This window comes from Mirounga leonina, unplaced genomic scaffold, assembly GCF_011800145.1.
Source record: "Mirounga leonina isolate KUSES-001 unplaced genomic scaffold, KU_Mleo_1.0 Mir_366, whole genome shotgun sequence".
NCBI lineage: Eukaryota > Metazoa > Chordata > Mammalia > Carnivora > Phocidae > Mirounga > Mirounga leonina.
Genome location: NW_023270709.1, coordinates 5,038,942 through 5,065,059, shown reverse-complemented (window position 1 = coordinate 5,065,059; position 26,118 = coordinate 5,038,942). Strand labels below are relative to the sequence as shown.

General features: G+C 40.6%; 1 protein-coding gene across 4 annotated transcripts in view; it reads left to right on the top strand.

Moving 5' to 3' along the window:
• MYLK4 (myosin light chain kinase family member 4) overlaps positions 1-26,118 on the top strand; it is an 81,523-nt gene that overhangs the window by 46,437 nt on the left and 8,968 nt on the right. For 2 of the 4 annotated variants that reach the window (XM_035030722.1, XM_035030723.1), the window contains 10 exons: positions 12,709-12,787; positions 13,132-13,582; positions 14,758-15,056; positions 16,213-16,318; positions 18,531-18,624; positions 18,701-18,810; positions 19,089-19,230; positions 22,006-22,076; positions 22,889-23,017; positions 23,625-23,777. In XM_035030722.1, coding sequence (XP_034886613.1) covers positions 12,709-12,787; positions 13,132-13,582; positions 14,758-15,056; positions 16,213-16,318; positions 18,531-18,624; positions 18,701-18,810; positions 19,089-19,230; positions 22,006-22,076; positions 22,889-23,017; positions 23,625-23,777 — 1,634 coding nt within the window. Of the gene's footprint in view, positions 1-12,708; positions 12,788-13,131; positions 13,583-14,757; positions 15,057-15,274; positions 15,714-16,212; positions 16,319-18,530; positions 18,625-18,700; positions 18,811-19,088; positions 19,231-22,005; positions 22,077-22,888; positions 23,018-23,624; positions 23,778-26,118 lie in introns of those variants that run through there. The other 2 variants (XM_035030724.1, XM_035030725.1) reach the window with 2 other exon arrangements.

The following is a 26,118-nucleotide window of genomic DNA, read 5'->3' as shown; positions in this document are numbered from 1 at the left end:
ATAGGAGGTGCACTGTGGATTCTGCCAATATCAGTTTAGGATTTACCCAGGAGGGTGGTAGATGATCCAACAGGGACAAATGATTAGTGTCCTTGGAATTAGCTCTGGGGGCCATCAGAAACATAGCAGATAAAAGATGTTGAGGGTCATGAGATTTGCCTACTTGGCTATTTTGGTTGCTGCTGTGAAATTCTAGAATTATTTCCCCTTTTCAAGAGAAAGAACTTCCAGCACAATATTTTTCTAGGAAACCTTGGCCCAATAAATCAAAAGGGGTAGAGGAGGAGAAAAGTGTGGGTATCTCTTAGAAGGCCTAAGCGGAAGAGTATCATTAGGCATAGGAACCTGTTGAGGTTTATTAGAGACCTTCATTCTTTGAACTGTTTAGGACTCTGAGGCAGGGGCTGTTTAATGGAAGTGGTGTTGAGCACTAGAGTGTTCCTCCAGTGGCAATCAGGACACAGAGAGATTCATTTCCAGTTGGAGAGTGGTTTTTTCAAGTGCATTCCAAGTACAGAGAACAAAGGAGGAGAGTGTCTTTTTATAGAGGAGAGGAGGAAGTGGGAAGGGGTTGTTTTGAACAAAATTTCATCAGCAGGAAATGAGAGTTCATAGTGGTGGTGGCTTCTCATTGGCTGTGGGTAATGGAAGTAGAGGGCCCTCTTATTGGCTGCAGGTGAGGGCAGTTGCCAGGTTGAGAGGAAATTTTCCTTCTTCCTGCTGGACTAAGTAAGCTGCAATGAGTGCCACGTGTGTGCCCGCCCTCCCGGCATGGCTTCCTGCCTCCAATTTTGAGTTAGGTTTCCTTAACTTGTTTCGCAATGCTCTTTACGATCTCTCCAGATTCAAAATGGATTTTATGATTTAGTAAGTTTTCTAATTCTTTGTCTTGTTTTGAACCCTTACAATATTGTGGGTTTTTGGGAGTACATTGTGTGGTTGAGAATACAAAAGTTAGGCATCTGACCTACTGGATTGTGAGGCAAACTCCTCCCATTGCCTTAATTTCTTTCTAAAACCTCATGTAAATTTGTGATGTTAAATCTAAGGTGATTTTTCAGATTCCTTCCTGTTCTGCCATAAACCAACGTGGAAAATAAATAGCTGGTTTCCACAACAACAACAACAAAAAAGGCTACCTTTTGCTTTGTTTTGCCTTTGTCTATTGAAATAGCAATCTCTAGCCTTTGAGAATAAGAATGTTCCTCTCTGAATCAGCAAATGAGAGGCAGGTTCACTGCCACAGATGCCTAAGACCATGAATTTGGAAAGGAACCTGAGCGGCATGTTTTATAAACCCAGCCCCACCTCACTGGTTACTACCTCTGAGTAGTGCTTGAGAAGACACAGTAGAAGAATTCTGAAGAACTCAGGGACGACTCCCACCTTCTCCTTGCAGCAAGGGGCAAATCGGAAACATTGTTGGTAAAATCTCCAAGAGAACTCCCTCCCTGTTGACAGGGCCTAATGTGGTTGAAGCAAAGTCCTCACCTGCTGAGAAATGGAGACTTAAATAAATAGCACAAACCAAACAAGCACGACTTTTTTCTATGATCTGCCATAAAGACACTTTTACTTAGGCCTCACTCAGGTAAATCATCCCCACAAAGAGATGCCAACAAGCAAGATCCTTGGAAAAGCACCGAGCAGCAATTTCTTGCCGGCGTGGAAAGTTTCAGAGTGTGCTCTGTAACCGTGCCAAGCTTTATTCTCGATTCTGTGGCATCACAGAACTCAAGCGCTAAAGGGACGCTGGAGTAATGGCTATGATGTCTGACTTAATCACCATTAGAAATATCGTAGAGGGCTTCGGCAGGAAAATGCGGAGCCATTTATTTAGCACCTATTTTAATGGTGAGTTAGGTGCTATCCAAAGAAGTGTAATCCGACATTTCAGAGGAAGTAGGTACTGCTTGCTCTTGTCTTCTGGCAAAATTAAGTTCCATAATCATAACAAGGTGAAATGTGGCAATAACAATATCTATCCTCTTCTCATCTCTATCATCGAAAGTATCCATTAAGCATCTCTTGGGGCCCCTGGTTGGCTCAGTCAGTGGAGCATACAACTCTTGATCTCGGGGTTGTGAGTTTGAGCCCCAAGTTGGGTGTAGAGATGACTTAAAAATAATAAAATCTTTTAAAAATGTATTCATTAAGTGTCTCTCTGTGCTAATGTGTTATAGCACATTAAAAAAAGTTATGGTTGATGTAGTTATATGAATAATAGATCTTAAATATATGCATTAAGCAAATGAATGTTTATAGCACATGTTCTGATTTTTATTAAGTATAAGACATTTGTTAAGAAGGTGGTCAAATGATAAATTAGGTCAATAACCCACGCTGAAGATGGAGTCTCAGATGTGAATTGGTGACACAAACCTTTACATTCTTGCAAAGGTCTGAGAAGGCTACAAGCTTTCTCCTAGAGGTTCAGGCCAACAAATTTCTCTACATGAAAGTGGAAACTTCTAGGTGCCACAGGAGCCTAAGGGCGAGACAGTAAAGCCTGATACTGGGGAGGATATAATAAAGGGCATGCTACAGCACCCCTTCTGGAAATTTTATACAGTTGGTTGAGATGCTCAGCTCAGTAAATATTGCCCAGCATCAGCCCCCACCGCTACTTTCTAATCAATCAGTGTTTATCTGCCATATACCGAGTGAGATGTATTTTCAATAAAAGTGGAAGAAAGACTGACTCCTCTTTTGGTAGAAGGATGTGGGACTAGAGTGTTTCAAGGAAGAATTAACAAAAGGAAACTTCTTGAGGTAGGGTCTTAAATAATGAATAAGAATTTCATACATTTTCTGGAAGTATGATCCCTGGAGCACTTAAAACAGAACCACTTCCAAAGCTTATGAAAAATGTTCTTGAGCTCCAGCCCAGACCTACTGATTAAGAATCTCTGGGGCAGGAGATTTATAAACTTTGGGCCACTGTCCCAAGGTGTAAGGTGGGCAAAGGTATTGCTGATAGAAACTCTCCTACCTCCTCTTTACTCATCAGTCACTGCTTTCTCCTTGAGTGTCAAGGCACACTTTCCAATTCCTACTAATAATTAACTTTCAGGAACAGCACAGATACTATTAAAAGCTTTTATTCCAATATTAAAAATTGCATGGCCATGAGCCTACTCTTGTGGCCAGGTGCACTCATATTCATGTTCACTGATGCAGAACTGAATTTCATAGGCGGGAGTCCACAGTCACCCTTTCAAAACAGACTGCACTGGATGGGGACCTAGAGGTCCCAGCCATGCCAGATATTGACCCTCAAGTTATCGGGTCTTATGAGGGTTCGGAACGTGATTACATCAGGAGCTCAGGACACCCACTCTTTACCAACCAGAATCGAAGTACTTCCCTATTTTAATAACTGGTACAGTACCAGGGTACCAGCTGCATATTTTCCTGTATTTACCTAATAAAACAAAAAAGTGAGGTAAGGACATGAAGAGTTCAGTAAGGCATTCAGAATGTTCTCCATAAATTGAGACTTTAAGTATATCTTAGGAGTGAAAGCACAGACAACTAGATGGTATCAGAGTTTATGTACTATCTGTGTACTTTAAAATTTTTGTTTCATAAGAACTGGGCTAAATAAAATTACTTTTGTTCCTTTTAAGGGGTTGATAATCACCTTTACAGCAACCAAATTATAGCACTTAAATTAATAATCCTAACTTTATTTGCATTTTGGAACTGACCAGAATATATTCCTGATTCTCTAGAGTTTACCATTGGCACAGTCTCCCTGTACCTGTCTTACTTCAGGTTGTTGTAACAAAATACCATAGACTGGGTGGCTTACACAGCAATTCCTTTCTCACAATTCTGGAGGCTGGAAGTCTGAGATCAGGGTGCCAGCATGGTCTGGTTCTGATGAGAACTCTTTTCTTGTCTTGCAGACAGTTGCATTATCTCTGTATCCTCCCGTGGCAGAGAGACAGAGGAAAAGGCCCTGGTCTCAGGTCTTATACCGAAAGACGCTAATTTCACCATAGAGAACCTACCCTCATGACATCATCTATACCTAATTACCACTTCAACTAATTACCACTTCAAGGCCCCACCTTCTAATATTGGGAGTTAGGACTTTAATATATGAATTTTGAATGAAGAACATAATATATGAACACAAACATTCAGCCCATAGCAGAAATTTTACACCTTAATGTTGCTTTTCTCTGAGACCTGAGTTTGGTAGAGACCCCAGAGATTAGTGGAAAATTCTAAGTACATGACGTCAGGTCTTGTATACCCTTCTGAGTCCTTGCTAGGACTCCTTGGGTCAGTGTCAAAATTCTGGGCATTCTTCAAAGCTCACTGATCTTCCACACAGTCCTGGACTTCCACTGGCCACTGCTCTCAAGGGCAGCCGGCATCCAGACCAGTGGAGCGTTTGTTGGCTCCTTCCGGCTTTCTCCACAGTCCTCCCTCTAAGCTTAACCAAGTGTGACAATGGCTCTTTGTGGATGGAGGCCAGATTCAAATAAATACAAGCAGCCACGACAGATATTTTGTGAAATATTTCTTCGCACCAAGTCATTATGGATATTATCTGGGTCAATGCTTCCCACACTGTAATGTGCATGGGAATCACTTGGGGAATGGTTAAAGCGCAGATTCTGATTGGATAAGCGGAGGGAAGGGCTGAGAGTCTCCACTTCCAACAAGCTCTTGGGTTGCTGTTGTCCACGGACCTACTCTGAGTAGAAGGGACTGGAAGATGAAAGGTTGGGGATTGTCATGACTGATTATTTCTACCCACTGAGTTTGGACTACATATTCCAAATTCAGAGACTTTTTAAGAGCTTTGCAGCTTCTCATTGCTTTTCAGAGATAGGTTTTTAAAGCTACTTTGTAGTGTGCTTGTAAAGTTTGCTGTGCAGGGCAAGATATGGAAAGGCCAAGCATGAGGAGATTAGGTATTTTGCTCAGGGAATGTCAGTTCAGATCTCTGACTCTCCCTGACGCCCCATGGGACCACACCTCACCTCACCTGAGGAAACACTGAGGAAAAACAGACTCCACTTCCATGAGCCAGCCTGTGGGGAGAGGCTGGGCCACGACGCGGACTGCTTCTCAGAGCAGGAGACAGGAGATGGAGTGATAAAAGTGAACCGAAAAGAAAAAATTATAAAGCGCACTGAGAACACTCTGTGAAATGAATGCTTGTAAAACTGCCTGCGGCAGGAAGAAACAGAAGAGGTTTATTAGGTGATGAAAAAACACTGTATACTTCATGTGAAAACATTCCAAAGCTGGGTCTTGTGTAGTACAACAGAAGAATCTTACTAAGTAAGACTCAACTTAACCAAATGAACATCAAGGAGCTATAATCCCATTTGTACCTGCATTTGAAATTGGTTATTCTCTCCTCTCTCTGTCTCTGTCTCTCTCTCTCACAGACACACACGCCGTTGTACTTTCTTAGTAATCTTGCTGCACAGTTTTTGAAGTGCTCAGGCCTTGCTTTTCTGGTGACAGAATCCCAAGAAGGCAGAGCATGCCACCATTTATGGTTTTCAGATATGCTTTTGTGTAAAGGGCTATCAATAATTCTACACCCTGTGAAGTGGTGTTTCTTCACTTAACCTGAGTTTTCCCTCTTCTGTTCACCTCCATTTTGGTGGAGGAATTGAATCACTTTCAATTAACTAAGCTTTGACCAGGAAGCAAGGCAGAGGATTTCAGGTGTGGTTGGAAATGCTGGCTTTTTTATTGATGCCCCTGAGATCACTTTTGGAGGGGAGGTTTTGTGGTCTCTGGGGAAGTCTACCTGGGGCTCATTTGCACACACGTGTCCCTGGGTGGCCGGCAAGGAAGAGGCAGCGGTGTGCTGGATTATCCATCCTGGAGAGGATCAAAGACCCTTGCTGGTCTTTGGTGAGAGGAATTGGGCATTAGGAGAAACACCACGTCTCCAGTGTTATTACTATCATTCAGAACTGTGGCACAGCAGCCTGGGTGGTAAGAAGGACTCAAGGAAAAAAACACACAACAATGGGCGCCTGGGTGGCTCAGTTGGTTAAGCGACTGCCTTCGGCTCAGGTCATGATCCCAGGATCCTGGGATCGAGTCCCACATCGGGCTCCCGGCTCAGCGGGGAGCCTGCTTCTCCCTCTGACCCTCTCTTCTCTCATGCTGTTTCTCTCTCGCTCGCTCTCTAATAAATAAATAAATAAAATCTTAAAAAAAAAACAACAACACACACACAACAAAACAACCCAGAGTGAGGGAAGCTGAGCAGACAGACAGTGGCTCCCAACCCATGCAGTACCATGGAGTTATTGGTGTGTGTGTGTGTGTGTGTGTGTATGGTTGTGGGGTGGGGGGAGGGGAGGATATTAGAAAAAACAATAGTGTGCAGTTCCCCCCTCCCCTTTAGGGGTGGAACCCATGCATCAAATATTTTCAAACATCCCGCCCCCCACCCCTGGTTTTGACCTTGTTAGAACAAAGGGGGTTTGGGCCTGGAAGGTAGGGGATAGCATGTGTAGCCAACCAAAGTCACATGTGTAATTTGAGTGGGAAAAATGAGTAGTTGCTAGTCAGAGGGCTCAGCATTTTCTGTGTGGGGAGGACAAGAGAGATGATGATGAGAAGGAAATACAAAATTATGAATCCATATAAGATGTTTGGGGTAAGCGTATCCATTGGGCATAAGATGAGGAAAAAACACAATCTATATGATCAAAGTACCTGATGTGACTAAATATTTAGGTGAAGATTCTTAACTTGTTCTAACTGCTTCTTCTAAAATCAACAAAGGCAGGCTAGATAGAAGAATGGAGGTGAGCCAATGTTTTTAATGACGTGTAGCTCTCATCCACAGCCTGGCCTAGCCCCTGGGCTGGCGGGGCAGATATTAGGGGTCTGCCACCCCCTGACCCGTTGGTCTTCATCCACTACCTCAGGATAGGTAAACATCCTAAACATATGGCCTGCATGGGCTTGGCCATAGCAAGGAGGTTATTGGAATAAGAAAACCTGAAAGTATATTTAAAATAAGAAAAGTCTGTAAAAAAGTAAAATAAAATAAAATAAGAAAAGTCTGTAGTCAATAAGGAATAACCTAATGCAGTGCATTTGACCAGTGCTGTTCCCTATTCAGTCTTTTCCTGCTAGAAGAGACAGTTAAATGTGGTAGCACACTCTTTTTTTTTAATAGTTCTGCTCAATACATCTTAAAATCGAATAAAAGTAAAATTACCATGTATCTTTACTTGACAGATGGTCCAATTAGACTTTCCTGGACCAGCCTTTAATTTCAGACCTTTTTTTTTGATATATATCCTTGAGGAATTCTACTTACTTGCTTTCTGAATGAAGCACAGTCCGTGTAACAGAGGATGCATCAAAAGGCTTTAATTTTCCTAGCAGGGTTATTTTCTCAGGTGACTGTTTGATTATCCTTGATGTTCTTCTCAGCAGCACGGGAGGGTCTGCTTACTGAGTCCTGAGGCCAAGGTGAACACTTTCCCTTCCTGGATTCGGTCAGTCGGATCCTGTCCTGCCTTATTCCATGCCAGTCCCCATGGACCATGAAACAGGTTATGCTTTGCGAACATTTTTTTTATCAGCCGGGGACTTTAGGGAGTCTTCTCATTTAAGGCAAGAATTTGAGTGTGCCCTGAAGATGAAAAGAAATAGATTTACTTTACAAATGATTTCTAAAATTATCTTCTATACTCAAGCAAGGAAATGTAGTTTGGATATTCTGAAAATTTCTCTTTTTGTATCTCTTTTAGGCTCTGTTTTTTTTCTCTCCCTCATGATGAGCCCAATCAAAGTTTAACAACATCATTATAAATTGTTACCATTTTGTTTTTGTATTTCTAGGCATTAGGTTAAAATTGCCAAAAAGTGTTCCTCTTGGTGTCTCCACAGCAGTGATATGACAAGACCTCAGCTTAGGGGATGCAGTTAGTATAGTCATGTTCCATCGCGATGGTAAAAAAACAGTTTTCTGTAGCAACCATAATCCCCAAATGCAGGGCTGCGGATATCACTCACCATCAGTTAAGTGATGCAAAGGATATGAGCATCAGTGACAGGGATGCATTTCGGTTGGTGCTGGGTGAGTCGGGCTTTTCAGTGACACAGTCTGATTAAAGAATATTGTCAATTATCATATGGTTTCACTCATATGTGGAACATAAGGAATAATGCAGAGAACCACAGGGGAAGGGAGGGAAAACTGAATGGGAAGAAATCAGAGAGGGAGACAAACCATGAGAGACTCTGGACTCTGGGAACCAAACTGAGGGTTACAGAGGGGAGGGGGGTGGAGGGATGGGGTAATGGGGAGATGTATTAAGGAGGGTGCTTGTGGTGACGTGCCCTGGGTGTTATACGCAACTAATGAATTGTTGAACACTACATCAAAAACTAATGATGTACTATATGCTGGCTATTTGAACGTAAAAAAAGTAAAATAAATAAATTATATATATATATATATACACTAAAAAATAAAAAGGAATATTGTTAGAATGAGGGCACCAGTCCTGCAGGCACTTCTTTCCTTTACTGCACAGGGGTTCACCGAGCATATTGAGCATGTGGTGCTGGGGAACCGTAGGTGAAGAGAAGTGTCCTTATCCCAGTGGGGGTTCAGGCATGTCAAGTGACCATACAATACCCAGAAGACGATCACTGCGTTGTGGGTGCCCAGAGGAGGCAGTAGCTATTTTGCCTTTCTGTTCTTTAAAAGTTTAAATCCACTTTAGGATGGGTTTTTAAAGTTGATTTTTATTGAATGGAAATGAAGAGGGATGAGGCAGAGTTGTTCAATGGAACTAATTTTCCTTTTGGTTGCTCTACCATGTTAAGGAGAAGTAGAGTTGTAGTAGTACTGGGACAGGCTTGTGGTTCGTGGTGGGAGTGAGCTCCGCACCAGGTAGGTGGGCACACTCTTCTGGATGGATGTTGCCTTCCTGCTCAGCTCTTGTTTCTATGGCAGTCGGTGAAACTGCATGGAGACCAGAGTATAAACAGCATACAATTGGTCTAAATTGTCAAAATAGTCATTAAGCAATGAATCTTGACCTCTTAAAAGCAGTTTGCAAGACATGAGCTGATTGTTCAAATTATGTGCTTGTCCTTGAACCTGCTGATTAGAATGTTTCTTCTCTAAAGCACATAATTTAGAAAATCAGAATGTAAGAAATGGTGTTATTTGGAGGAACGGTCTCCAAATTATTGTGATTTTGCACTGCGATCAGTAAAATGCATTAAAGTAAATCCCAGTATGTTTATTCAGAAATTATGCACATTGATAAACAATACATGTATATTTATTTTATAAATAAATTTAGTATATTACAGATATTTATAAATTATATATCTGTCCAATTTTATTCATACATGTTTTAAAAAATATATAAAATATAAATTTTAAAAGAATGGAAAACAGATAGAAATGAGTTCTAACATTTCCTTTACACAACCTGAGGCACATACTCTCACTCGGGACACCAGTCTAGAAAACTGTACAGAGTGGAGAGAACAGAACTTGTTTTAAATACTTGGGCATTTGGGTCTCCTTTCTTCTGTGTGTCATTCTAAATGCATCGATGGATTATTATAAAAGCAATGAGTAATTGGTCACAAAAGGAATCCATATGCAAATACAGAAGTATTTATTAAGTGAAGGAATAATGAATGAATCTGAATGAAATGAAGCCCTCATGTTCAACTCGGTCATCAGTGTGAATTTAGCAAAGGAACATAGTCTCTGACATGATTTGTATCTAATAACAGAGGGTGATAGTAATCCTTATAGGAACATCATGCTTAACAGTCCTGTCATGTCCTCTCTCATAGGTAGAAAATATGTTCAGTTTTGGACAAGATATATCTACAGACTTGTGCTTCTTATTTTAGCAACTTCTTTTTTTTAAAATTTTTTTATTTATTTTTTTATCCCCATACATTACATCATTAGTTCTAGATGAAGTGTTCCATGATTCATTGTTTGTGCATAACACCCAGTGCTCCATGCAGAATGTGCCCTCCTCAATACCCACCACCAGGCTAACCCATCCTCCCACCCCCCTCCCCTCTATAACCCTCAGTTTGTTTTTCAGAGTCCATCGTCTCTCATGGTTCGTCCACCCCTCAGATTTCCCCTGCTTCATTCTTCCCCTCCCGCTACCTTCTTCTTCTTCTTTTTTTTTTTCTTAACATATATTGCATTATTTGTTTCAGAGGTACAGATCTGAGATTCCACAGTCTTGCACAATTCACAGCGTTATTTTAGCAACTTCTACAGATAACATGGAAACACAAAGTAAAAGCTCTTCATGCTGAAGCTGCTGTCCAGAAACAGGAAAGGAGAGATACAGCTTCTGTTTTTTGGAAACTCAGTTCAAAGTTCCTCTAGATGTCAGTATTACATAGAGAAATGAAAATACAATAGCCTGTGGCAATGAATAAAGACCTCTTTACATTATTTAAGTGGTAAAACATATGTGATATATAATTGACAAAGAAAAAAAACAGCCTCATTTGGAAGCTGGTTTCTTATATTCCTCAGAATCAACAGGTTCTCCTGTTGGTCAATTCCAGCTGCTCTACCCAAAGAATGTTAGCACAACTCCTGGACCTTTACCACAACACCTGGATGACCTTGGAGGCAAACGCTCATCAATCTGGCACTCTATGGAGTCTTACCACCAAATTCTCAATTTTACCTATTTTGATGAACTGAAATTGATTAAAACATAACAGTTTTCATTATCAAGTCCACCAATGTACACGTTATCCAGAATAAATACAGAAGCACAATGTCTATCCACCAGGAGTTTTCATTTCAAAAGAGAAACACTGAAAGAAAAAATTACACAGTATCTTAAACACAATTTGTTAAACTATCTTATCTGGCTAATTTGACTTATTTTCAAAATGGGACTTAAATTCTCTCTCTCTTGCCTTTCTTCCATGTTAATTCTAGTTGCTTGGTAAATATTTATTTCTTCGCTCTACTAACGTGTTTCCATTTTATACCCTTCTCTCTTAATCTTCCTTCTTATCTCCCGTGGTACTGGCTGTGCAATAGATATTCAATAAATACTAACAACATACCTTGCCTGTAATCTTCTATTTTTTTTCTAAGTGACAGTACAATGTAGTAGTTAAGAGCACAGAATGAAGGAGACAGCTGACTAATAATCCTGGCTCAACCATTTCTGAATTGTATAATGCTTGGAAATTACCTGATTTCATTATAAAATGTGGCCAACAGTATCTATCCCAAAGGGTTGCCATGAGGATCAACTGAGTTAATAACATGCTTAGAAATGTGCCTGGTATGTAGACAGTGCTTAGTGTATATTAGCCATCATCATCATTGACATCATCCCCACCACCACCATCACCCTCGTCATCATCATCATCATCATCATCACCACCATCATCATCACCATCATTACCACCATCATCACTATATCCTAGTCACTGGGTTAAGTGCCAGAGATTCAAAGATGAATCAGTCTTTCTGCCCAAGGCTAGTGGGAAATTAACGGGAAAAAACGTTTAAGAGTGTTGTCAGTGATGCTGGGATGGGTGCATATGCTGTGCGCAGAGGAGAGAGCAGCTGGATTTGCCTGAGGAAGTTGCAGAACATTTGTATTGTGCTTTCACCTAGAAGACGAAGTTACAAACTCTGAGGCTATAATGTCTAATTTTGGTTTTCCACAGATTTACTAAACATACCTTTGTGTTTCAATGTCTCTATCTGAAAAATGGAAATGCTCTGAACCTATGAGACTGCCCCTTGGATTATTTAAAAGTACATTAGCATTCTGTCTTGATGCCCCTGAGCTGCACTTATGCGGCGTTTCATGCTTGCAAGTCACCCTAAGGCAAATTTTGCTCTCTTTCCAAAGAAAAGAAACTGACTCTTTGGACATCCATACAATTTCATTAATTTATAATGCACAACTTCAGAATTTGTGATAACTTGGGTGGATTGGGCTAATGTTTACTTTTTATGTGGTATTTAAGAAAAGTTGGCTAAGCAAATTCAGAGAAGCCAAACTGTGAGAATGATGTTTATCTGCCTAGGAAAATGGTCATCTGCTTTAAGCCATGTGAAAACTCATTCAGAAAAGCTTACTTTAGTCTCCTGCTTTCTGGTTTACAAAACCTATTCATATAGATCCTCTCATTTTCATCTGATTAATATGTGAACCATATCAAGACAATATGAACAGAGGTCAGAGGTGACATATACATTATCAATATCTTTTAATCTATTCATGAAGATGGGCCTTCTTTTACAAACAATGCCAGAGTTTAACAGAATTTCTTTTAGAGTAGGGAGTTCATTTGTTTTTAAATATTGTAGTCTATACAGTTTCATTAATTCAGACTGTCCTGCCCTCTAACTTGCTATTAATTTTAGTGGGGTTTTTTTTTCATTTTTGAATCATGTAATACAGTAGTTTTCAATCTGGGATGATTTTGCCCCCTGAGGGACACTTAACAATTTCTGGAGACATTTTGGTTGTTACAACTGGGAGGGAAGCTATCATCATCTTCTTGTGGGTAGAGGACAAAGATGCTGCAAAAATTCTATAATGCTCATGACATTTTCCACAACAAAGAATTATCCACCCCATGTATCAGTAGTGCTGAGGTTGAGAAACCCTGATGTAATTAATAAGTAACTTCAGTTATTCAATTGTGTATCCACAGGCTAAGGAGAAGTCACGGTCACACCCTGGTCTGAAGGAAACAGCACCTGTCAAAGGCAAAAGGACACCGGCCCTCACAGGTAACATCTTTAGAAGACTAGATATTTATGCATAAGGAAAGCTGTGATGTAAAAGTCCTGTTGCCATTGCTCTTATTCAGAAGGAGTTACATGTTCATAAAGCCCTGTGTTGGGAGAAGTGCTGTTTGAATATCTTTATTTGATTGGCTTTGGGTCCTACTAGTTACAAACTAGAAACTCTTTAGGAACCCAAATGTCAGTCAGTTGGTCATGTTCATGTCTACTTTGCTTTTCAAAATCTTGTATCTTCTGATAAAGAGAAACCTGAATAGAAATGCCATTATGTGAAGCCGAAATTATACTGATCACATGCATCCTCCATTAAAATATTTTGTGGCTTTTAGAGAGATCTTCCCAGAAGAACCAGCCCTCCTCCGAGAAAAAAAAAGTTAATAAACTCAATGAGAAAAATTCTGAGAAGACCAATGCCTCTCTAGTTCAGAGAAGTTTTGCCACATTTCATACAGAAAGACCACAAGACGAAGTCAAAGATTTTGCTCTAAGAAGTTCCATAGAGCCAAGAGAAAATATAGACACAAGAGACATTTCGAGTACACAGAGACTGAACAGACAAGAAAGTAATAGTTCTGGAGATGATAAGCAAGCCACTGTGGATCAAAATGGATGTCCAGTGTTCAAAGGAGAGAAAAATGGGCTTCATTCTAAAGAAGATACTAGTGAAAGCGAAGTTGAGACAAAAGGAGGACCAGCAATTGCAAATGAAACAGTGTTGGACAAGTGTTCAAATAAAAAGCAGTGTGTTGATAAAACAAATGGTGATCAAATCTGTGAAAGGTAGGCTTTAAAGCATTGCACGCCTACAACTGATGTTTTTGGTAGACCTATGAGCCATTGCGATTTAAAGCCATACCAAAAGGAGAAGTGAAGTGAGTTTTTAAAGCAACGGTTTGAAACCAGTTTCCCAGCTGGTGTGGGTTTTTCTTGGCCCTGTTCTCTTGCCATTACTTTCTCTTCTTGCCTGTGACATTTTCAGGCATTTTTACTGTTTTCTTCTGTCAACTGATAAAGATAATGATTATTATCAATCAGTATTTTTAAGATTAAGTATGAAGTTCTTGTTTTTAGCAATATAAAGCACATGCTTCCTAAGATCAAGAACTGAATAATGAGATCAGATTTATCTGTAAGTTAAGAAACTAATTCTTAAATTATGCATGATAAATTGGCTATTTTCCTAAGGTATTGTGAGGATTGAGTAAGAAGTAGATTATTGAAGGACTCTTCCTCAACTGCAAAGTTTCACATAAATCCAGGTAATTATGTAGCCAACCACAATCAATTACTCTATGTTGTGATGGGCCACAGACTCTATCTGGAACAGAGTATCCAAATATCTCTGTGTTTTTTATGGAATTAAGATATAATTTTTATTTCATTTATTAATAATGTATTTGAAACCCAATCATAGAGAAGTCAAATTTTTAAAGAATTAAACATAAAGGCTAATGTTTATTAAGAAAGTCCATCATTGCAAAGATCTGCTTAGTAAGGTAACGAGCTGTTAAAAAACTGAAATTAGGTCAATTCTTTGACCGATAAAGGTTTACTCTCCCTGCTGTTAATATTCAGAGAGATGATTGCTTCCTTTAGTATACTTTAATTTAGTAATCTCTCTCTTCTATAAGAAAAGGAAGTGAAAAAAATGAAGATCGAATTAGCTAGGTATCATAAGATGACTGCTTTTGTAAAGGGTCAGTGGAATAACTTGGGGTCACAATGAGGTCATCAGGGAGAGTCCCTGGGATCCTGTTATCTACACCCGCTCTTGTGCTGCTTCGTTTGATGGGGAAGCATACTGCTCCATTTCATCCCGAATGCTGAAACAGCCAACTCTATCATGAAGCTCCGCCAAAGCACCATGTTCAGGAAGCTTTAGTGCTAAGACTTTTGATCATCTGAAAGTTATCTCCTTGAAACGTTGAGAGCTGCAGGTGGATTTTATTTTCCAGGTGTATCAGCAATGTGAAAGCCATTTCTACAACCCGAATCCTGGAAAACCCAGCGCTAGCACCCACTTTCCAGAATGCTGAGCAAGCAGAACACACTGGCAGCAGCAAGCGGAGGGTGACGGAGGAGTGCTTCACCAAAGAGGACAGCAAAAAGAGCAGAATAGATGTAGAGAGTCCAGGTGAAGGACACACATTTAGGACACAGGAAACCAGACAAGCCCAGGGGGGCTTACAAGGCAAACCCTTGGCATCTGCTGGAACTAAGACCTCCGGACAGCAAGATCTGATGGCCCCATTGGGTAGGAAATGGTTTTTGTTTCAGCTTTTTAAAGCTTCTTAACCTTTTCCAGCAAGCATTTCCAACTAAATTTCACTTAGCCTAACAGCCTGAAGGAGACAGAATGCCATACTGGATGCCATTTGTGTCTGTAATTCAATCACTTTTTTTTTTTTTTTTTTTGGTTTGAAGAGATGAATCCCCCAAAAAAATTTTTTTCATGACTTCTTTTGTTTTCAGCATATTTATGGTGTGAGAGATGAATGTCTATATCAAATCAGATTCCCGGAGACTTCTATTATCTGAATTCTTAAAAACATTAACATCTGGCAGAGTGCCTAGCACAAGATAAGTGCTCCAGAATTACGTGTTGAATACATTTAAAGTTCTGAAAGCAAAGTTATTATCTACTCACCTCTCCTTGTATCCTTGTATGCATGTAAGAAGCTGCATGCAATAGATGCTTAAATATGGAATAAATGGGGAAATGAATAGGCTCACGGGAAGCAAACCATGGAAAAATAAAAAGAATGCTGGAAGAATATTACTGAGTTTGTGTTTTAGAACCGATCATGAGGTGGACTAGAGTTAAAACACTTAGACCGGAGGGTGGGAAGTGGGAGCAATTTGAAAGCTGTAGAATATGTCCTTAGCCAGTTTTACTGGTTGTTTTATTTCAATCCAGGAAAAATTCATCTCTGTGCCTTAAAAGTGTCTTAAATAAAGGCTAAAATATTTTGCAAAGTAATGTAGAATAATAGCAAACATTTCAATGACATGAAGTAACTCTTCATCTTTCTTTGCTTTAATTAAAATAATGAACCTTATCAGTGGTGCTTTTTTTTTTTTTTAATGGATCAAACACTTCATTATCTTAGAACTTAAATGGTTTTGGGCTTGGGAGAATTATCCGTATGGACTGTTTTGGGGTTGGAGATTTTCAACTACTGTGACATTTCTAAAAGTTATCCTGAAGATGGTATAAACCACAGTTACATGGTCCTGACATTCTTTCTGAAAGATGTCAGGTGTCACCTTCATGACTTACAGACCATAATATGAAATAGAAACATATATTCCCTGGATCACTAGGAATAAAATAGATAGCCCATTTTATTTTATTCTGAGGCCCAGTCTGGTGCCAGAAAGAGGTCTGACTGCTTCCTCTCACCATCTAGATGATGTCCCGGCTCCTCCCGCCCCGTTTAATCACCGTATCGTGACAGCCAAACAAGCAGCCATCAATGTCTTTTATACTGTGAGCAGAATGGAAGTTTTAGGAGGGTAAGTAATGCTCAATTTTAATATGCTTTCCACAAAAGAAGAGCATTTTCAAAGAGGCAGATCCTGAGGATTGCATAAATGTTTGCCAGTCTTGACCCAAGAACCAGAAACATCATAAACAAGCATTTTAAGAGATTTTTAGCATTTCTGAAAATCGCTACTCATGTCAGAAAGGTTGATGTGGTGACAGTGACTGAAGTCCATATTTATTATCTGCTTTACTTCCCACGTTGTGATATCTGAAAGTGGGAGAAGCCCCAGTGAGTCACCAGAAGGTTTAGAAGCTGTCCAAAACTTGAAAACGGAGACACAAAATGTAGGAATGAGTGAACAACACTGTGTATTTCTTGTGGCATGTGTTAAATCTTTTTTTCATCATTGTTGTTGGTTTTCCATTTATGTTCTTACTGTATTAATTACTATTATCCATTTTGAGTGATTGCTTCGGTCCCTGAAGAATTTTTTTGAAGGACGTCTAAATGCATACTCTCTCCCTGAAGAAGGAAGAGTACAGTCCATCAGGGACCGAGTTTATTACTGGGGGATATTCCTTCTTTTTCTATGACAGACACAATCCTCCTTTGATATCTTGTGATTTAAAGTCTAAATTATAAAGTTTACTACTGTCAGCATATCTATGTGAAATAGCATAAGGAAGCAGAACATTTACACAAAAGCTACTTAGCAACCCATGGAAAATATGTACAGTAACTATAGTGCATGTTTTTGCATTTGGTCATTGGGGGTGTGGTCGCCATTTGTGAAGTCCCTTCTTCCTCTTCCTGCCCCATATTTCTTTCGCCTGCACCATGGGGAACCCCCTGAATGCTTTCCTCCTCAGCCTGCTGATTATAGAGAGCTCCTCTTGAGACTGTGAGAAAGGGCAGAAAGACAAATGAAAACCCTGAAACATGAATAGGTGCCCTGGGAGTCTTTAGTATCACTGCACATAGTAGCTCGTTTGGGTCGTCAGGGACTTCGGTGGCAAACCAGCAACTGTTTCTCGGAAGGAGAATTGTTATTTGCAGAAGACACTTTGAGACAATTCCCAGGGTATTTTCTTTTTTCTTTTCTTTTTAAAGATTTATTTACTTTAGAGAAAGAGAGCACAAGCAGGGGGAGGGGCAGAAGGAGAGGGAGAAGCAGACTCCCAGGTGAGCAGGGAACCTGATGCCGGGCTCCATCTCAGGACCCTGAGATCATGACCGGAGCGAAAATCGAGAGTGGGACGCTCACCCACTGAGCCACCCAGGCAACCCCAGGGCATTTTCTTCATCAGTAGCCACATGTGAGGTGCCTGGGGCTGTGTTCACGGTCTGGACATGGTAGTTGGAATTAAGGTCCTCCCTTGGCTTATGTTTACGGAAATGTCATTCTCCGAGACCAATCTGTTTGTGCACAGATGTAGCTGAGTTGAGTGGGACCTCAACTCAGTTGGTCACCACCCTGCCTCTGTCAGTTGTGGCCACATCCTCGCCTCTGCAGCCCTCCAGGAATGTGGGGGGGTCTTAGGGTCACAGTGTTGTTCAGGAAGCTTCCCCTTAGCCCCCTGCCATGATAGCCACATTGCACAAGCAGGCACCTGTGTTCTATTTTACTAAATCAGGAATCAAAGCAAGAAGTCACATTTTAAAATTGTTCATGAGTGTACATTTCGATATGTGATTACATGTGTAAGAAGCTGTCCTTTAAAGTGTATAAAAATTTATATCCAAGCTAAACCGTCAAAAATCTCATAGGTGATTATGTAATATGTATTTTTTATTTTATGTATCTGTATGTAATATTGTTATTACTTTATTTATATGCAGTTTCCAAAAATAATTTTACATGCCTGACCTACAGACTGTATTGTTCATTCGCTTACAAAGCCCAACTTATTCCATTCATATGGATTCAGAAAGATTCTATTTTTTTCTATAACAGAAGTTCTCACATTTTAGGGTGCATATGAATCATCCAAGGAACTCTGTGGAAATGCAGATTCTGGGGCCTCACCTTAGATTCTTGCCTCAGTAGGTCTGGGGTAGGGCCGGGAAACCCCTCAGCCCGTGACGGAGAGACCACACTTTAACATTATTTTAGAAGTTTATTGGCTACAGTAGATACACTAACAGGTTTGCTGATTCAAACCCCAAAAGAGAAATGCCCCGGGAGGGGCGTCTTCCACTTGGCCCCACCTCACGCTGCACCACGTCCTCTTCTTTGGCAGGGGGCGCTTTGGCCAGGTACACAGGTGTGAAGAGAAAGCAACAGGTCTGAAGCTGGCGGCCAAGATCATCAAGACCAGAGGCACCAAGGATAAGGTAAAGTCCGTGCAACATGAATCTGTCCTTGCCGTCATCATCTTCACTTCGCTAAAGCATCTTTCCTTCTTCTCAGGATGAAGTGAAGAACGAGATCAACATCATGAACCAGCTGGATCACGTGAACCTCATTCAGCTCTACGACGCCTTTGAGTCTAAGAATGACATTGTCCTGGTCATGGAGTAGTACGTGTTCTCTCCCTCCCCCACCCCCTCCCCCATCCTTCTTCCACCCCTCCCCTGCACAGCTGCACGCAAGCATGATTACGCGGCGGTAGCTCTGTCCTGCTTCGGAAGTTGCTAGATCCGTGCTTGGTGCACTTCTGATTCTGACCGGAGAAGTCACCGGGCACACACATCTGCTGGAAGAGCTAGACGAGCTTAAACACGCGGCTGCTACTCCAGGAAGTAGCTGTGTTCACGAAGGAGCCATACTCAGGACTTGACGCCTCTTCCCTCTGCAGCGTGGACGGAGGGGAGCTGTTTGATCGCATCATTGATGACAACTACAATCTGACCGAGTTTGACACCATCCTGTTCATCAAGCAGATATGTGAGGGCATAAGACACATGCATCAGATGTATATTCTCCATTTGGATCTGAAGGTACAGCGTGTTCTGTTTGGTATGAAACCCCTTCCACCCTCCCCTCCTGTGGATCAGTGGGCCCTGTCAGATACTATATGCCAGCTTGGGGAATTTATGCTGTTATGAGGTACATATTTGGGAATTAATGAAAACCTGGATTCTTAGTGTCATCTCCCCATTCCTGGCTTCCGCCACCCCCTAATATTTGCATATCTCCATATTCAGAGACTACTATTCAGATTCTTGTAACTTGCCTGTGTGAAAGGGATCCATATGGGAGATGCTTTCCCTAAAAGTTTAGAATTAAAACCACCACCACCACCACCACTACCACCACCATGGTATCCTTGCTGTGTCCCCCTCATTTTTAGAATAAGTAGGTGGGAGGATTTTAGCTAACTCAGAATTCCCCCGTGGTAGCCAAGTTTTCCAGCTCTCCAAGCATCCTTAGCAGTCTCAAACTCTTTTAGGACGTGCTGGACTTTAGGGATTTGTTTTTCTGTGGGCATGCTAGAACACTGAGTAGGAACCTATGGCAGAATGGGATACAGGGCAGCCAGAAGGTCGGTGCTAAAATGCTTAGGAGCTGAGAAGAGTGGTGGGGGTGGGGCTGGCACCACGTTGAGCATGGTGGAGAACCTATGTGAGCAGTGGGGAGCCAAGCCACCTGCCTTTCTCCTCTTATTTAATGACCCTTCCCTTTTGATCTCTCTCCCAGTATGAAGTGCCTAGAATTGGACTATACCTAGTTAGGACCAGTGAAAGACCCAAGCTCAATAACTCTGATCAGCTCTAATATCGGGGCTAAGTATCATAAATTGCCTCTTCTTGTGTGACACAATCATTTTCTCATTTCCCTGTTTGCACAGCATGACCGTGAGATAAAATATATATTCTCTATAACATACCATCTATTGCAAGTCATCAGGGATTGTAGAGCTAAATAAATTTAACTTCCTTAAATTGGTTTCCATGGTCCTCTCTTCTTGTAACTTAGCTTCCCTCACTGCCTTGATTTATGTGTGCTACCTCTCCCATTCATGGGGCAGGAGGAAGTGGTATATAAAAGACAAAGTCAGAAGTTGAAAATCATTAGCAAAGCCCTTGGCTTCGGAACTGTTTGATAATGTGTATTTCCATGGAGCATTTTCCTTGAGTGTAGATATTCTGCAGATATCCCTAAAGGGATTTGATTGGCAACTAAAACTAGGACCTGACCTATCATAAGTCAAACAGCTCTGTATGTGGCTTCATAACATTGATTGAGGACTTGCAATGGGCAATTTTAGTTACGGTTTGTAGGTAAAGATAATAGTAATTGCAGCAGCTGGATGGGTCATTAAGGACCACTCATCCCTTGCATAAAGCTCCTTGGAAGGAAAAGGGCCAAAAATATTAAGAGTGCTTGTCACCATGGAGGGGAGATTATAGGTGACTTAAAAATGAAAAATGGTCTCCTTTATATTTTTCTGTGTTTTGAAAATCTTATTCAATGAATATGCTTTCATTTCATAGTTAGAAAAAAATTAACTTTTTAAAGTGCCCTCAAAGCTGTAAACACATTTTTATGTCATAGTAGTCTTTGAGAATCGGACAGCTTTATTCATATCGATCAGTTATTTAAGCATGAAACCACATATTCTTATAGAACATCCACTTTATCAATAGCTTTTACTCATAGACACCAATTTTAGAGATATTTTAGAAAAGGGCTTCCAAAGACACTATGCCAACCAAATGGTCCATTGAATGTTGGTAAGGAGACTCTACATTATTTCATCCATTACTTCTTAGTTTCTGATCTCATTTGAACCTCCTCTCCACCCAGACAGGCAGGGGAGGGACAGCTGTGATCCCACATAAAGGATGGGACATGGGATCCTGAGGATTCAGAAACTTGGCTAAATGCACCCCAGCAAGAACTTGACAGTTCCAAGCAATTCTTTGAAAACTTTATTTCTCTTTTATGGATGACCTAGACTTTAAATCAAATTTCCTATTTTTCTCAGACCTCACTTTTTCTGACCTAACAAATACAGGCACACTTGTAAGACATTCCATAAACACTGAGTTGCAATGCTACTATCCACGTTTTCTCCCTCTACACCCCCCACCCCCAATTCTGTCACCTTGACAGAGAGCAAAGTCTTAACCAGAGTCAAACTCCAAGGGAACACTTAGTCAAGGGTTTGGGCACTGAGAACAAACTCAATAAAACTTTGGAATTGCTGAGAATGAAGACTGAGCGAGAGGGAAGTCTTCCTTTTACACATGACTTTCTCACGGATTAAGCGCAAAGGGAAAATCTGGAGGTCAGGAGCGTTCCCGTTATATTACATCCTCGGTGTGACTGTTTAAAGGAATCAGGCCATTTCTTCTGGAGCTCATAAATCTTTGGGAAAGATATTCCTCCAAGAAGGGGGAATTCATACTTCATAATTTTAGGGGGGCAGATGTCAAGTCCGAGACAGCCTCCACCACTCCGTTTGGAAGGTACTGAAGCTGACTCCTTGTCTTTCTTCCCTCAAAGAGGCCCCTGCCTGAACTCACACATTATGGTAAACTGCAGAACCAGGGAGAGGGACAGGCAGGGTAATGCAAGGTTGGCAGGGTACCCACAACCTCATCCACCACAAAATTAAAGGAGAAAATACCCACACAGACAAGCCAGACCCAAAGTGAAAGGCCTGATATGTTTTTCCTGAGCATCGTTGTATTTTTAGTTGTGGTTCAAGGACAATTTGAGTGAATGATGGTTGTTTTCATTGCTAATGTGTCTCTTTCTCCTGGCAGCCTGAGAATATCCTGTGTGTGAATCGGGATGCCAAACAAATAAAAATTATTGATTTTGGATTGGCCAGAAGGTATGTGTATTTGGACATAGGTATATGAACGGAAGTAGTGAGCATGATGGTGCTTTTCTTTGCAAAGATAAATCTGATATACCTCTTGGTTTTAGACTCTCATTTAGAATTAACTTGACAAAAATGATATCCCAGCCTTACCTTGCTGACTTTGGAATTGGAATGTTTAGAGGTTTCTACGGTGTATCCAAGAAAAAAATAAGAAAACTTAAAAATCTCATACAGTGAAGTTATTAAATTTGAAGACATTAATTTAGAATTCATAAGTTTGTCTTAGTCTTTTATATGCGTTCTATCCGTAAAGAGAAGATTTACTTTAAAAATTGAGTAGTGTAAATGAGATTGCAAAGGGTTCTGGTACATATAAGCTTCTTAAGTGAACGAAGAGTTTATATGTGGACTTCAGTACATTAATGGTGAATATAAAATGGATGCAAATAATTGCATTTCATTTATTCATTAATGTGGGCTTACTCAAGCCATTGGCATGTCAAGGATTGTATCAGTTTTCCTTTTGTTGTGTTCTAGAATTCACGTGTTCTAATTATTCTCACCAGCTTTCCCCACCACTGTTTCAGATTATTAAGGTTTTATAGTATGAATTATGACCCTTAAACTCCTGGAACTTTTTTTTTTTTTACAAGTTTTTAACATTATTTCCTAAATACACGATTTCCTTTAAAGCCTATGTATTCAAAATTTGCTGTGTGGCTGAAGTTCTTTTGTCTTATAGACTGCATTTTTTCAGTTTCTACGATTGTTGATGTTTGATCGACCCTGTCCATCCCTCCACTTTGTCTTCTGAATTCCAGATACAAACCCAGAGAGAAGCTGAAGGTGAACTTTGGAACTCCGGAATTTCTTGCCCCTGAAGTTGTGAACTATGATTTTGTTTCCTTTCCCACTGACATGTGGAGTGTGGGCGTCATCGCCTATATGCTGTAAGCAGATCTCCAGTCTCTCTGACACTTACCCACAGGCATAATAGCCCAATTATGTCTTTTAACAAATAAATAACACCGTGCCATGTTGAGTCACTTTCTAGGCTCTGTGAATCCTGGGGGTGAAAGGAGTAAATTCTTTCCCTGTGCATCACCTGAAAAAAGTAAACGTATGTCTACTTGTAATCGCTTTAACTGTTAGGACACCACTGAATGCCCTAAAAGTAATTAAAAAGCAACTTGTGTCCTGATCTCCTAAAAGACGAAGGCTAGCCTTACTCCTCAGGGTGACCCTTTGGCGTTGGCCATCTGAGTGTGTGGCAGACTTTAGCAGCTGTAAACGCTCTAAAAAGGAAGTTGTGCTCTTCTTAGAGATTTCATATTTTAGGGGGGCTGCTGACTCCATGGCTGCAGGTGTTTCATTAGGGGCCGGGGTGGGGGAGCAAAGCGTTTTCCTGATTGCAAAAATATATTATAAAATTATGTTTAATTATCAGGTTATTTGACTTCTCTCAGTTTTAAACGACAGAACCGAGAAAAAGCAACCTCTCTGTAAAGGGTTTGAAGCTATTTAAACGAGACTCACTCTGGCGCCTGTGTCTTACAGACTGAGTGGTTTGTCTCCCTTCCTGGGTGACAATGACGCTGAGACCCTGAACAACATCCTGGCCTGTAGGTGGGATTTAGAGGATGAAGAATTTCAGGACATCTCAGAGGAGGCCAGGGAGTTTATCTCCAAGCTTCTGATTAAGGAGAAGAGGTAACCCAAGTTGGTTCCGGGCTCCGGAAGAAGGAGGGATAATAGGGAAGCATAGGCTAACCGCAATTCGTGGAAATAATTCCCGAATTCTCTTTTTGACATCTCCAATGCCCATGCAAAGTTGTAAATGGAAAGAGTGTGATGCTCTTGACCTTGTTTACTAAGATCGTGGACTGGTTTGGTCAAGAGGCTTGAAAGGGGCTACAAAAACTTCCCTGCTTCTGCCTTTTGCAATAAGGCTCTAGCAATTAGGGGCTCTTGCTGGGCCTCAAAATGAAGGGTTTGGGATAAGTTATTTCCATAACCCCTTTCATATCTACAAAGCACATGTCCGGTTCTGTGTAGCTGAACACTTAACTATCATTTCATTTGAGAGCCTACTGTGGACCAGACAGTGCCAAGTGCTTTATAGACCTATCTTTTAACCCCCATCCATTTCTAAGAGGTGGGAATTATCATTATTATTTTATGGATGAAACTCTAAATAGTTTGCCCAAGATCATATGGCTAGTCAGTGGAACTGAGTGTCAAACACGTCAACCTTCCCCTAAGGCTGCCCACTTAATTGTTACATATTACACGGCCTTCTATTTTCTGTCATGCTAAAACCACGTTAGTTCAAAATTCAGCAGATGGAGGCACCTGCATGGCTCAGGCTGTTAACAATCTGCCTTCGGCTCAGGTCATGATTCCAGGATTCTGGGATTGAGCCTCACGTTGGGCTCCCTGCTCCCTCCCTCTGCCCCTCTCCCTCTGCTGATTCCCCTGCTTATACTTAGTCTCTCTCAAATAAATAAATAAAATCTATAAAAAAATTCAGCAGATGAAAAAGAGTGACCTTGAAACTTAAGGGCTTGCGTTTTAGAATTACAGGCAGGGGAAGGACATTGTGATTTAGTCAAAAACAGTTTCAGATGGTTTTATACCTAAAATGTAAAATGGTAAATGGTGTTTAAGATTTTCAAGGCCAACCATACTGAGCCTTGCTTCATTGTTTTATTATCTTTATGGCTTTTAAGTTATTAATAAACATGACTGTGAACAGATAGGAGGGTGTATTTGCGGGGAGGGGATTAAAGAAGCAACATGGGTCTGGAGCAGTACCTGAAACCAAGGAGGTGCTTTGTCGACAGTCTGCCAGGAAATATGTCTGGGGCATTGAGAACACATGTGTAAAGTCAGACCCTGCCTTTAGGTACCCCATGATCTAAGAGAAGAGATAGGTATTTCTTAAAAAGATAGAATACAATGCAGTTAATGCAAAGATAGAGTCTGTTGAAAAGGGTCAGTCAGGACTGCATCCTAGAGGGTAAGGAGGACTTAGCCAGGCGGGGGGGGGGGGGGGGGGGTCAGTGTGAGGAGAGGGCACTGCGCAGACATGGGTTTTATCTTTAATGGAAAGGCACAACAGCTGATGTCACTATTATTATTATTATGTGTATATCACTGAACACCAGATGGAAAATGTCAACTCTATCACATCTTTGGTGGGTGAGATCTACACTTACTGAGAATCTATTCGACAGATACACCTTTATGTGTTATCTGATTTAATATTCTGGATTAAATGAGGAAACAGAGGCTGAGAGCAGTCAAGCAGTCATGTGGTTAGCACAGGGCAGAGTCCTAGCCATGCCTGGTGGCCTCCAGCGCCATGCCCTACCCACTCCTTTGGTCTGAGGGCTTCACAAATATGATCATGGAGTAAATTTCTGGGTACAAAAATAAACTCGAAATTCTATTAAAAAATTAATTATTAGTACTATGTTATTGTTAACTTTTTAATAGTCAGCTTTCAGAAGTTTGCATTACAGTGAAGAAATAATAATTTTTTGGCACAGTCAGCTTTTGGAATGCTTCTGGGGATTTAGTACTGAAAATTCATGATATTCAACAAAACAGGACTTCCATCTGAGGTTGGTGGAGGTCAAGAGTTTTAAAAAAATTATATCTGCCTGTTTAAGGTCCTCCTAATGGTGATGTTGTCACCAAGTTACTAAACTTTCCATCATGGATTAAAGTAAAGGGTTATCATCTCTTCAAATCTTATACTTAAATGTTCGGTATCTGAGGAAACAATTTTACTGAATCAATCTACAAACTGAAGCTCCATGATCGTTGGAAACTACTTTCTTGATACAGTTTCAGAAGTAGACTCCAGATTGTTGCACTCACTTATAGTTTTTATTTTGAAAGGTTATTTGGTTTAATGTGATAAATGTTAGCACACAAGACAAATTTATAAAACTTGGAATTAGAATATAATATAATCTTTGTAATTCTTTCCCACGTTATTTTTTAAAATTGTATAAACATTTGCTAGCTCAAAAGGATATAGTTT